Raw genomic sequence first — 13,957 nt, forward strand, 5'->3', positions numbered from 1 at the left:
GATCAGCAGGAGCACAGATTCATATCACCTTGCACTGACAGATTTCCTCATGTGTCCCATAGAGTCTATAAGGAATGACAGTTTAATTCTATAGGTATTTTGTGAGATTCTTTCATGTTTTAGGTATTCATGACAGTCTTTCTCTTTCAGCAGGCATTAACGATTTTATACCTGATTACCAGCCCTCCCCTATGACTGACTCAGGGCTTAGCTCAAGTTCTACCTCTTCTAGTATCAGCTTAGGAAATAACAGTGCTGCCATTTCACATCTGCACACCACTATCCTCAATGAGGTTGACATCTCAGTGGAGCAGGATGGAAAAGTCAAAACCCTCATGGAATTCATTACCTCAAGGTAACATTGGCAGCTCTTAGCATCCCAGCATTGTATGTGTTAAGTCATTCTTTCATTGGTCAGGTATTACGAGCCATATTTTTGTTTTCTGAAATGCCATTGATGTGAAATACACAGGTTTGTATTGCACAGTATTTTGAAAATTAGGATGCAATCAAAGACTCTTCTTTTGTGCCAGTGCAGTTATTACCTCGGAAGGACTTTAATCGTATCTGGCTATTTTATGCCCAAAAAGAATGCAGTATTATCTGAATATATATTTAACTTTTATTAGCTACATTATCATTCAATCATCAAATATTTATTTATGGTCTACTCTTTGCAAGGCGCAATAAGTAGAGAAGGAATATAGGTGGGAGAAAGGGCATGGTATTCCATTGCAAGAACAAAATCACAGGAGCACAAGAAAACCGTGTGTTTGGAAATGGTGAGGAATCCACTCTGACTGTAATGCAGAGAAAAGAGAGTTGTTCTAGACAATTCTGGAAAGCTTGGGAGAGTTCAAACTGGAGGGCCATGAAGCCCAGGCCATAAGGTTGTAGATTATATAGAAACTCATTAAGCTGGGGGGACAGTGGGAGGCAGCATTTTATAAATATGTGGAGAAAATCAGCCCCATAACAGTGTGGAGGATGCATTAAAGGTGGAAGGAACCAGAAGCAGTGCATAGCAGGTTCTCAGGGCACTTTGGGCCTATGTTAATAAAGAGCTTAACCGAGGTGGTGGCCGAGAACACAAAGTCATTTTAAAGAAAGAATCAAGGGGACCTTATTCTGTCCTAAACTTTCCCTGTAGTTTTAGCTAGTAAATTATTCTCATTGCATTTCACCAGCAAATTATTTTATTTGCAATACAATATTTGTAAATACAATTGTAAATACAGATTATATTTTGACCTGGAACACATAAGCAGTAACCAATATGCTTCTCACTTGGCAAAAGTTGACATCTTTTTCTACTACCTCTGAGAGAATTTGACTGGTGTAATGGTAAACACTGAAATGAGATCTTTCTCTCCTTGCTGTAGATCATTACATATTCATGTGCCTAAGCAGTAGTAGTAGACTGTGACCTATTTATTCAACTACCATCCTTTCTAATTGTGAAGGCGTAATTTAGGCAAGTGTGAGTACAACTGTTAATCACAAGTGAAAATCCAAGGAAATTACATCTGTTCTCTGTTTTCAGAAAAAGAGGGCCCCTTTGGAACCATGAGGATGTTTCTGCCAAGAATCCTAGCATAAAGAGTGCTGAACAGTTAACTACATTTTTGAAACATGTGGTTTCTGTTTTTAAGCAGTCAAGCTCAGGTATCTTTTAAGAAATATTTTAAATAATATTTAATGTTAGTGACATTTTAATGTGATGCCAGTTTCTGATAATGCTTCGCAAAAAGTTAATAGTTGATATTGTGATACGTCTAAAAGTTTTAGACGTTTTCTTTTTTAATTTTTTAATGATAACATCTGTTTTCACTGAAGAAAAATTAAGTTACTTAAAAATGAGAATGTTGTCTATGAAATGCTGGGCTCCTTAGTTTTGTGTTTGATGGCATCATAAAATTACAATACAATTGCGTATTATGAAAAAAATTACATTAAACGGACATATATAGAAATGGGAAACAAAAAAATTTTGTGCTGGTACAGTCTTCAGTAATGTAAAATTAACACATTCTGAAAATCATAGTCAAATTGTATATATCTAGAGCAGTGGTTCTCAACTAGGGGACATTTGGCAATGTCTAGAAACAATGTCACAATTATGGGTTAGGAGCAAGGGGTTACTACTGGTATATGGTGGGTTGAGGCCAGAGACACTGCTAAACATCATACCCTGCTCAGGGCAGCCCTTCCAACAAAGAATTTTCTGGCTTGTAAGGTTAGTAGTGCCAAGGTTGAGAAACCCTGGTCTCAAGCATTGCTTCTGTAAAGATTAAAGGGTCATCTGAAATGCAAATGGAGTTTAATCAAAGACAAAGCATTGACTTATAAAATGTGAGTGCCAGTCTGGTTTGCTAGGTAGTGTGCTAGCTACTAGCTTTAAAATGATTCACTTCTGATTATAACCCCGATAGTATTCTAAAGAACAAGAACAACCTACTTGTTTCCTTCGCATTCACAGAAGCAATTCATTTGGAACATCATCTTAGTGAAGTTGCTCTGCAAACAGCACTTTCCTGTTCTTCTCGACACTATGCTGGGAGATCCTTTCAGATTTTCAGGGCCCTAAAGCAGCCTCTGACTGCAACTACACTTTCTGATGTTCTCTCCAGACTTGTAGAAACTGTAGGGGATCCAGGAGAAGATGCACAGGTATTTCCTTATATTTTTTCAGCAGTTATTGAGCAGCTACTAGTTGTCAAGGATTTATTGTCAATATAGATTGCTATAGCTAGAGCAAGATAATGGGCATCTAGAATTATAGTCAGATGTTGAGCAGGCAAAGAATTAAGAGCCAAAGCTAAGTTTATAATTTATATCTGATAACGTACTAATTAAATCAACTGTTCTAGTGCCCATCAGAAAAAGCTTTACACTCGCCCACTCACACAGCGCCCCCCTCCAGATATTAACCTGGGATGATCACAAGGTAAAAAAGATAGGAAGTTAAATTTAAATGTAAAGTGGAACGTTGAATTTTATTTTTTAAGGTAAGTGAACTGTTGAACTAGAGAACTTCAGTTTGTACAGACAAATGATTTTATTAACACTGTTATAAACATCAGGGATACAGTGATGAATGAGACAAAATTCGTGACATTCTAGAACTCCTATTGAAGGAAACAAACCTTTAGTCTTCCAATTATACATAACATAATTTATCCTACTGATAATGTTGTGAAAATAGTAAGATGATAAGATTAAAGGAGAAGGAATTGTTTTACATATGATAGTCCATCTGAGAAGGTGATTTTTGGAGAGATACTGAAATGAAGTAGTTTCTGTTATGATCTGGGAAAGAACATTTCAGGCATAAGAAGATAGGACTAACAAGTGCAAAGACCCTGAGGCAGAAGCAGTAGGGCTTTTCTGAGGAACGTCAAGAAAATCAGTGTCGCCTAGAATACATTGCAGGATATGTAGCAGGAAATTGATGAGGTAGGTAGGCTCAAATCATGTAAGGCCTAGTAAGCCCTCGTGAGAGGCAGGACTTTACTCTGAATTGATGGGAAACTACTCAGATATTTTGAGGGAAGGAAGGTGATGGATGTGATTTGTCTTTTAAAAAACTCATTCTGACATTGGGGTGAAATCTGTAGGGAGGGCAAGAGTAGAGGCAAGAGAGGTCAGGAGGTTAAGAGTCCAGCTGAAATGGTGGTAGCTTAGATTAAGGGAAGTTATGGAGGTAAAGGAAAGTGGTCAGATTTTTAGTGTGTATTTTAAAAGTGATATTTTTGGTCAGGCACAGTGGCTCACACCTATCATCCCAGCACTTTGGGAGGCTGAAACTGGTGGACCTGAGGTCAAGAGTTCGAGACCACCCTGGCCAACATAGTGAAACCTGTCTCTACTAAAAATACAAAAATTAGCTAGGTGTACAGGCACACACGCCTGTAGTCCCAGCTGCTTGGGAGGCTGAGGCAGGAGAATCACTTGAATCCGGGAGGCAGAGGTTGCAGTGAGCCAAGATTGCACCACTGCACTCCAGCCTGGGCAATAGAGCAAGACTATGTCTCAAATAACAAACAAACAAACAAAAGTAATATTTTCAAGACTTGCTGGTAGATTCAGTTTAGATGTGAAAGAAACAAGGATGGTTCCTAGATTTCTGACCTGAGCAATTTTGAGTAAATTGTGGCACCATTACAATCAATTTATATACCATTAATTTGATGAGTTTGCATCAATCAGCAAGATCATGTTGCTCAAGAGTTTAATCATTTTGTAACATAATATAGAGTTTGTCCTGTTTTAAAATCCCATTAGGAACTCCATTGCAGTTTCTTTATTCCAGAGTATAATTAATTAAAATCTGCCTTTTTCCCTCCAGGGATTTGTGATTGAGCTTCTTCTCACATTGGAATCTGCAATTGATACATTGGCTGAAACCATGAAGCATTATGATCTTCTTTCTGCCCTTTCTCAGTAAGAATTTAAATCAGGCAATCTAACATATAGAGAACTTGAATAGCTAACTACATATGGCTATCACTTTTTAAATTCTAATATTATTAGTAAGCACAATACCACCCAAATTATATGGATTACCATTCTGTGGGAGATGGGCCACAGACAGTGAGGACTTGTGAAAAAGTCAAGTGCTGATTTTAGCAGTGCTGTTCTTCTAATGTGCTGGTTAGAGATCTTTCTGCTGCACCACCTCATTCCTGCCACATTCAGCATCCTATTGCTTCCCCAGTTGCCTGGGAGCCTTAGGGCTCTCCTACCTTTCACATATTGTTCCTTCTCCCTGCAGCAGCCTCTCTCCCCACTTTCTCTGCCTTGCAAGCCCAGAATTGATTAGTCCTTCAAGTCCCGTCCCAAATGTCATTTCCTAGCTAAGCATTTCTAACTCCCTCAGGATAGTGCTGATTATTCCATCCTTTGGGTTCTCACAGTGATTTTTGCATGTTTTAATAATAGCAATTAATAGGCTATAAGTTTATCCATTTACATATCTATCCCCTCTTTCAAAAGACTTGTCTAACATTCCTTCCTTTTCTGTACAGCTGGCAAACATAAAAAGCATTCAGTCAATATTTTCTTAATAAAAATTGGATGTGAGGGAGGAGGAGAAATCAAAAATTTTTGAGCTTAGTTCTTTTGAAAAGAGAGTGTCATTGACAGAAATAGGGACATCAGGACCATCAGGTTTGAGGATAAGACAAATGAAGTCAGTTTTGAACTTAATGTATGCCTAAATCTCAGAGCTGAACGTTGTTAACGTTGAATTCTATAGCAGAATTTTCTCAGCAAGTAGAGCCTCATCTCAACTCAGAGGAAACTGTTAGCCACAGGAGAAAAGGTACTGTTGTACATTTTGTTTGAATTTGGAGGCAAAACTGAAATTTGATTCAACAAAGTCAGGTATACTGAAAAATGATTTTTCTGGTACCAGTTACTATTTTTCAGTGTTTTCAGAAGTAAAATTAATTTAGCAAAAGAAGTGACTGGATATGCATTCATCTATTTTTCTTTCTTTTTTAAGAACCTCATATCATGATCCTATAATGGGAAACAAGTATGCAGCTAACAGGAAAAGCACTGGACAACTCAATCTAAGCACAAGTCCCATTAATAATAGCAGTTATTTGGGATATAACAGCAATGCAAGAAGTAACTCTTTGAGATTAAGTTTGATTGGTGACCGACGAGGTGACCGGCGGCGGAGTAACACACTGGATATAATGGATGGACGGATAAACCATAGCAGTAGTTTAGCAAGGACTAGAAGCCTTTCCTCTCTAAGAGAGAAAGGAATGTATGATGTGCAGTCCACTACTGAGCCTACCAACTTGATGGCCACCATTTTTTGGATAGCAGCATCTTTACTAGAATCAGATTATGAATATGAATACCTCCTGGCTCTCAGGCTTCTCAACAAACTGCTTATCCATTTGCCTTTGGATAAATCAGAGAGTCGAGAGAAGATTGAAAATGTACAAAGCAAATTGAAATGGACTAATTTTCCAGGACTTCAGCAGCTCTTCCTTAAGGGTTTTACCTCAGCATCTACACAAGAAATGACCGTGCACCTCCTCAGTAAACTCATTTCTGTCTCCAAACATACATTGGTGGATCCTTCCCAATTGTCAGGTGATGTTAATATAATTGCACCAGCACTTTGCGTTTTATGTAGTGAAATGTAAACTAATCATTTGTTTTGAAATCTACTAATTTCTGCTTTTCTGCAAATAGTCATAGTTTTTATATGCTAGGTAGCTTAAATTATTTGGTGAAAGCCAAAGACGAATTAGAAGATTGAGTATCCCAGGAAATGAAAAGAAAATGGTTTCTGTGAACCATCTAAAAAAAACCTTTAACTTTTAAAATAATGTGCAATAAAATTGGTTATTGTTTGCTTTTTTTTTGTTTTGATAGGCTTTCCTCTTAACATCCTTTGCTTATTGCCTCACTTAATCCAGCATTTTGACAGCCCAACTCAGTTTTGCAAAGAAACAGCTAGTCGAATAGCAAAGGTAAGCAAATGTTATGCTGAAAGATAACACTATAGGGAAATTATTTTGTAGTCTATGTTAAAGGAGGGGGAATCTCTTAAAAATCCTTTTATTGTCACTGCCCATATGAATTTTGCATTTAAATTTTTATTTTTATGCACATAAAGGACTTGCATAGTAATGGTGTAAGTTACAACTGCTCAAATGACAGTAAATAAAATTATTTAATTAGAGTAACACTCCTCTGAGTCTGAGTCTTTTTCTGCTCTTTTTCCCTACTTTTGCCTCTCTGTCTGTCTCTCATTCATTCGTTTATTCATTACCAAATAAATATTTACTGAGCACTGGGTTAGATGCTACAAATACATGTTAAACAAAGTAGATAGTGTACTTTATCATGGGGAATGCAGTCAAGTAAGTTGACAGTAACTAGAGAGTCTGATTTGGTATTTTATCAGGGCGGGGGGAGTATGGGGGGGCAGAATACTCAAGGAGCACGCAAAACAGAAGTCTTGCTAGAGGAAGTGATATCTAAGCTGACTTAGATCACTATCGAAGAATGGATAGGAATAACCAAAGTAAGATCCCTGGATGAGAGGCAAAGAGTGGGGTTCAGGGTTTGAAGTTTTCTAGGCAGAAGAAATTATAGATGCAGAGGTTCTGAGGAAGAAGAGGGCATAATATATTTTAGGATTTGGAAAGTTCTCTGTCCCTTTTTGTTTGCCTTTTTTCCTTTTAACACTCTTTCTCTTCATCTTCTCTCTCTACTCCATTCTTTTTCTCTTCCTTATTTGGCTCTTTTACCTTCAAAAGTCATACTGTTTTAGAAACAGTAATGTAGCTATTTGTAAATCATCTGTTAACATTTGTTTAAAAGTATTATGACTCTTAACCTTAATGTTAGAAGAATGTGATTTTGACATTTTATATTTTTTTTGTAAATCATCTGTTCACATCTGCTTAAAAGTATTATAGCTCTTAACCTTAATGCTAAAAGAATGTAATTTTGACATTTTATATTTTAGTAGTCCCCTCTTAAGAACAATAAGGAACTCTCAAACAGCCTGCCTTTTGCTTAAATATAATTCATAACTTTTTTCGGTCAGTCATTGAGTCTGGAGGAAAAAAGGCTTTTCAGACTGAAAATGCGAACAGTTCTAAGAGGAAGTTACGTAAATTTACAAGTAGCATACATATAATAGGAAATTTGGTGAACTTGGGGAGGTGAGTGAATAGCACGATAAGTAAGAGAACTTGGCTAAAGTACCGGGAGGAAAAAAAAAAAAAAAGGAAGTTTTCTACAGAAGAGAACAAGCAAATAAAATCCCCAGAAAAAGCTTTTTATGTAAGCAATTTTTTTTTAAAAAAGCTGAGATTTGATTAACAAGGAGAAAGAGCAAGCGTGCAGGAAGCCAAATAAAACCCCCACCTTTCCATGGCCCAGGTTGCAGCACTGCTAAGTGCACATTTATCTCCAGGTGCCAGCATAGTAAAGAAAGAAAATACTGGCAACCCAATGAATCCCATTAGCAGTAGTAAGAACCTTTTCACATCTTGATAAATAACATTTCATAAGTGATATGAAAATATTTAATAAAATATGCCCTTAACACCATCCCCAATTAAATTTCTAAATAAATTAGATAGGGAAAGGTTCTTAATATAATTATTCTAAAAGGATGTATTTTAGAAGAGCCATTATTTTAGCTAATGGAAATATCTTCATTTCTTTAATAGAAATGGTGGTGGGAGGAAATAAGCCAAAAGTTGTCTTTTATTCTTGGTTTTTATTAAACTAATCCAATAGAACATTAAATATCAAGAGAGGGTGAAAATTATGACTATTAGAAATATTGCCTTTTGGAAATCATTACTCATCTAAAACCAACTGCCTGTATTTGCATTAATAAAGTCTAATAGTAATACAGAATTTATTAAAGAAACTTTCATTTTAATATTTTAATGACACATGATTAGAAAATTTGTGTAAACAAAGTTTTTTTCCCTATATGAGGGGTTGGAAAGCACATATAAGGGGGGAAATGTATATTGGTTTACTTGGGGGTTTCAAGAAAACAAAAGGCATAAATCCCCTAAAAAGGAAAGTAGAAGCATTTAAAAGTAGCAACTGGAATGCGTTAAATGATTACTGCCTGCTAAATGCTGGGATAACTAAGGAGTGTGGCCTCCTAGCCTAAAGGATGTTATAGCTCCTTGAATATCGAGCTGCTGATATCATGACCACAGTAGGGCCATGGAAATTCCCAAATTTCTTTTATGTTTTTAAGAAATCAGATATGGTCTTCTGTGATTCATAAATTGTTTTTAAGTCTGTTTTCTTCCTGTTGGACAGCATACAAAGGTTCTCTCTCTGTATGCTTTTAGCAACCTGCAGGATGTGAATTAAATTGGTTCCTTAATTACTCTCTCACTTGTAACTGTCAAGAGTAATTTTCTGCCATTATGTGCTCCTTCATTATGCAAATATCCCTAGTTCTACTATTTGTGCCTTTGAAGAGCACAGAATTTCAAAATGAGGCAACACTTAGGACAAATATTTTTCTCTTTAGTGATTCATTATGGCAAAAATAGTATGCTACAAAAGTTTGTTATAAAACACATTCTTTTTGGATCGTATTTTAACCTGGCATTTCAAAAATTCCAAAATTAAATCTGTCACTTGTTCTATTATTAAACTGCACAGTATATATTCCAAGGAATTTTCTCCCTTTTCAAAAAATAGGTTTTTTAAACTCATTCCTTAGAACAATTATTTAAGAATATAAGAATTCTCTAAGAATGTTTTATTCTTCAGAAAGTTTTTTATGTTTTAAAGAATTTAACAAATTGTGAAGTTATAAAATTATGTGATTTTAATCATATGTTAAATTATCATATTTTGAAATGCAAATAAGAAATACCAACCCATTTTTTCTTTTTCTTTCTGGTGTCTGTTTTATGGGTAAAAGACTACTGCATGAAATCAGCTGGTTTTAATGATTTTATAAAATAACTTCCCAGGTACTACTGGGTTAATAGTCTATGCACGGTATTGCATAACCTTTATATTTTGTGCTTGTTCCATGGTAATGTCCAAATGATGAATTTGAGGCACTCCAAGCCTATTAAACATCTTCTGAATTACCAAAATTAGTGATATTCATTTGAAAGTTGAAGATGTATATATTTAAAAGGACAGCTTCTTTACCAAATGCTGTAGGTAGTTGTAAAAACACATACAAAACATCAGTAACATAGAAGAACAAGGAAAAGGCAAACTAAAAGCAGAAATGGCAAGGAGGCTAGCCTTTTATGACAGATTGGTATGTAAGAGTAGCATGGCCCTTTTCCAGTTCTGCATAGCTCAGGTATCCCCTGGGAGAGGCCAGGGAACATCTTCACCAATAACCCAGGAAACAAACAGACTAAGAAGTGCATTAGGTCAGTAAAACTCCCCCCAAACATTAGTTGGTTCAGATTCTTTAACATTGTATCAAACAAACTTGAGAGTCAGTACATTGTGGAGTAGCCCCTAAAAGATTGACCCAAGATCTTAGAGCAGCTTTAGGTGATTTCCTGAAAAGCAGTTTGGGGTCCACCATGCAGATTGTCATCCATTGGAGATTCTGGACTCCAAATTTTATCAGAGCCCCAGTGATGTCCTTTGACTATGTCACACATGTTGAGGCTGTTTGCAACTGACTGCTCTGTTGAGACACCCCAGACACAGCTGGAGGCTGAAGCATTTCCTCCCAGTCACAGCAGTTCGGAACCTCCCTGAGAATTCCGTAGTTATGTCTGCCTATGTAGGTGCTTGTGCACTGATCCATCCTGGATTTGACAAAACAATTCCAAAATGATGTCCCGAGTTCACAGAACCATACATGGTTTCTGCCAGAGACAGTTTACGATCTTCAGACTGAAGAAGGCCATAATGTTTAGTACCCACAAAGACATTAATCCTCTTTCTATATTATCTCTTACTAGTCTCTGAAGAATGCCTTGTGCTTTTTTCTCATTTCACTTTTCTAACATATTGAAGTAAAATGCATTAAAACCAATATACATCTAAATTATTTCATTAAGCAAATACATTTAGCATAAAATCAAGTTAAACTTGTGTCTTTAGGTGAATGAAATAATTTTATTTGTTTTCTAGGTTTGTGCAGAAGAAAAATGCCCAACACTTGTCAATCTGGCACACATGATGAGTTTGTACAGTACACACACATATTCCAGAGACTGTTCTAACTGGATCAATGTTGTGTGCAGATACCTACATGACTCCTTCTCAGATACAACGTTTAATCTTGTGACTTATCTTGCAGAGGTAAATTTACCTAAAATATTTTCTTATTTTCTCTCTCTCTCTCTCTCTCTATATATAGTAAATACTATATATTTACTATATATATAGCAAATATTATATATTACTATATATATAGCAAATACTATATATTACTATACATATAGTTAATATATAGTAAATATTTACATAGATAAATATATATATAATTTTTTTAACTATGTGGCACCTTATCAAGTGGATTTATCTGCAGAAGCAGCAGTGATATTAACTGATACTCAAATTGTCTGAGAGTCAATATAGTTAACAATTTTTTAAGATAAAAATGTAAGTACTTCCTTTCAAGTGTAAAAGAAATTTTTATAAAGGTGGGTTTTTTTCCCATGTCCAGTGTTTATATCCTTATTTACTGTCCTTAAGTGACATGAAACTCAAAATAATATACACTTTACCTAATTAAAAATGGAAAATGGATTTTTAGTGGTCCTGATCATAGAGAATGGTTATAATTTTTATTTTTACAAAATTAGGTTTTAGCTTAGAAATCTTTTCTAGAATAATAATTACAGCATACAAAAGTATTTCTTCTGGAAAAGTTTTTATTTTTATGATATATTTGCTTCCTATCTAAAATAGGAAGCAAAAAATGGATGATAAAGTAGCCCTAGAATAGCACAAAAAGTTAATATCTATTTGATGCCTAAGAAGTATCTTTATGCCCAGAAAAGTAAATTACTAAGTAGATAGGCACAAAGAAAAAGTCAAAAGCAAGAGATTCCTAGTCACTGAAAATGTTTGTCAGTTTATAATAAAGTAATACCTATTAAATTAGTTAAGGAAATAAAACACCGTGATTTAGATGAAAAGTTATGGTCTAATTCTGCTTTCTGAACCAAGGAAAAATAACAGTAATAGACACTGCCTTTCACTTTATTAGTCTCTAGATTTCTAATTCACCTAACTGTAAACTCATAGGCTAAATCTATGTTTTTCTGCCTCTTAAATGTAAATATTGAGTTTTTATTCAACCTGATTAAAGTATACTTTAATATTACTTTTAATATTATTTTTAGCTATTAGAAAAAGGATTGTCCAGTATGCAGCAGTCATTACTACAGATTATTTATAGTCTATTGAGTCATATTGACCTGTCTGCAGCCCCAGCCAAGCAGTTTAATCTGGAGATCATAAAGATTATTGGCAAATATGTACAGGTGAGTGACCACAAAACTTACATATAACATTGTTCATCTCAAAATGATTTATAATCACAAAATATTGGAAATGCCTTAAGTGTTGAAGAATAGGGAAGTGGTTCAACCATAAATAATGTTTTCAGGATATCTGTAGTATGCAAAATGTTCTCAATGTAAGTGACAAAAACCAGAATCTGAATTAGTATAATTTCTAGTTTTCATATTAACAATTTCTATAATGTTCTGTAATGACTGGAAGGAATGCATATTCACATTGCAGCAGTCAAAACTCTGGCAATTAGGACTGTGACTCATTGGTTGTTCTTGTTTTTGTTTTGAGATGGAGTCTTGCTCTGTTGCGCAGGCTGGAGTGCAGTGGCGCAGTCTTGGCTCACTGCAGCCTTTGCCTCCTGGATTCAAGCAAGTCTCCTGCCTCAGCTTCCCAAGTAGCTGGGATTACAGGCATGCACCACCACACCCAGCTAATTTTTGTATTTTTAGTAGAGATAGGCTTTGCCATGTTGGCCAGGCTGGTCTCGAACTCCTGACCTCAGGTAATCTGCCCACCTCAGCCTCCCAAAGTGCTGGGATTACAGGCATGAGCCACTGCACCTGGCCTCATTGTTCTTTCTTTCTTCACACCTTTCTGTTTTAACGAGATTCTACATAGTAGGCATACACTACTTTTAGAAACAGAAAACCTCCTTAAAGAGTTTGCATTTTAGAGATTTTTTTGTGTGTCTGCTAAAAAGTGCCAGATATTTAAAAAGTGGAAAATTAAACTTGATTTAAATGTAAATGATGACAAGTCAGCCTGGTCTTCACTGAATTTCACCTTTGAAATTCAGTTAAGCTGTCAGTTTGAGCTAGCAGTTAAGAAAGTCATTGCTGAGCAGATCAGTAGGATGGATACAACTCACCCAAGAGAACAAGCTCATTAACAACCTTAATAGATTAATATGTTGTGTTTATACTCCAGTTATGTTTGCATATACTAGAGCAAAAGTTAGAATGGGATATACTTAGCTGGCAAGGAATTTATTCTAGTTCATATCTGAAAGCAATAAAACTGTATTAAAATGTTTTCAGTGATTCAGTTATGTAATCCAGATTACCTCTAACATTCCCTTGAAAATCAGTGATTGCCGATATCCAAAAAACGGAAGATTTTCTGGTGGCCCTGTTTATCTTGTGGCTTACCCTTCAATGAGTGAGACTTTACCAGATAGCAATTATATCTCTTTCTAAAGCAGATTTCTCTTTTCTTCTTAAACCTTAAAGAAAAAAACTTATAAAATATTTGCTATATTTCACATGGAAACATATACCACATTGAATTTACTACCTTATGAACCATAGGTACATTTCTTATGTTCAGAACCACAAGCTCAACTTGCCAGTGGACAAGCAGGTAACCAGAAGGAGCATAGATTTGTGGCTAAGTGAACTGCACACTCCCCATCTCAAAGAAGCAACACAACTTAGCTTCCCCTGGTGGTTTTCATGTTAGAATATGGGTCCAGTGTGGCCAGACTTCTCATTTTAAGAGAAGCTGGAAATCTACATTTTTCTGTAAAATCTCCTGATTTTAAAATGTTGACTTAATTTTTTTTCCAGATTTCCTTGTAAATGTGTGAATCAAGATCATGTTTAGCTGATGGCTCATCACAGCGGCTGGCTTGTGCTCTATTAAACAACTGAATATTTCACAGAATTGAATTATTGATAATCTTTTACGTTTAAACACAACCAGCAATATAATTTATGAAAACATCCTAAAGTTTAGCATTTCATGATGCCCAGAGATAGTAATTATTTCTGTCAGAAAAAAGTGATCATTATTTCTACTTGGTCATGATTATGTTAAATATAAACTTTTTTGTTTGTTTGTTTTGTTTTTTTTTTTGAGATGGAGTCTCACTCTGTTGCCCAGGCTGAAGTGCCGAGGTGTGATCTTGGCTCACTGCAACCTCCGCCTC

At 35.6% G+C, this 13,957-nt stretch overlaps 1 protein-coding gene across 2 annotated transcripts in view; it reads left to right on the forward strand.

Annotated features, from left to right (window-relative positions):
* FRYL (FRY like transcription coactivator) overlaps window positions 1-13,957 on the forward strand; it is a 286,322-nt gene that overhangs the window by 232,706 nt on the left and 39,659 nt on the right. For both annotated transcript variants that reach the window (XM_023224475.3, XM_023224476.1), the window contains 8 exons: window positions 151-355; window positions 1,544-1,665; window positions 2,480-2,670; window positions 4,349-4,443; window positions 5,507-6,114; window positions 6,400-6,497; window positions 10,636-10,806; window positions 11,856-11,996. In XM_023224475.3, the coding sequence (XP_023080243.1) occupies window positions 151-355; window positions 1,544-1,665; window positions 2,480-2,670; window positions 4,349-4,443; window positions 5,507-6,114; window positions 6,400-6,497; window positions 10,636-10,806; window positions 11,856-11,996 (1,631 nt within the window). The remainder of the gene's footprint in view (window positions 1-150; window positions 356-1,543; window positions 1,666-2,479; window positions 2,671-4,348; window positions 4,444-5,506; window positions 6,115-6,399; window positions 6,498-10,635; window positions 10,807-11,855; window positions 11,997-13,957) is intronic.

This window comes from Piliocolobus tephrosceles, chromosome 3 (assembly GCF_002776525.5).
Source record: "Piliocolobus tephrosceles isolate RC106 chromosome 3, ASM277652v3, whole genome shotgun sequence".
Lineage (NCBI taxonomy): Eukaryota > Metazoa > Chordata > Mammalia > Primates > Cercopithecidae > Piliocolobus > Piliocolobus tephrosceles.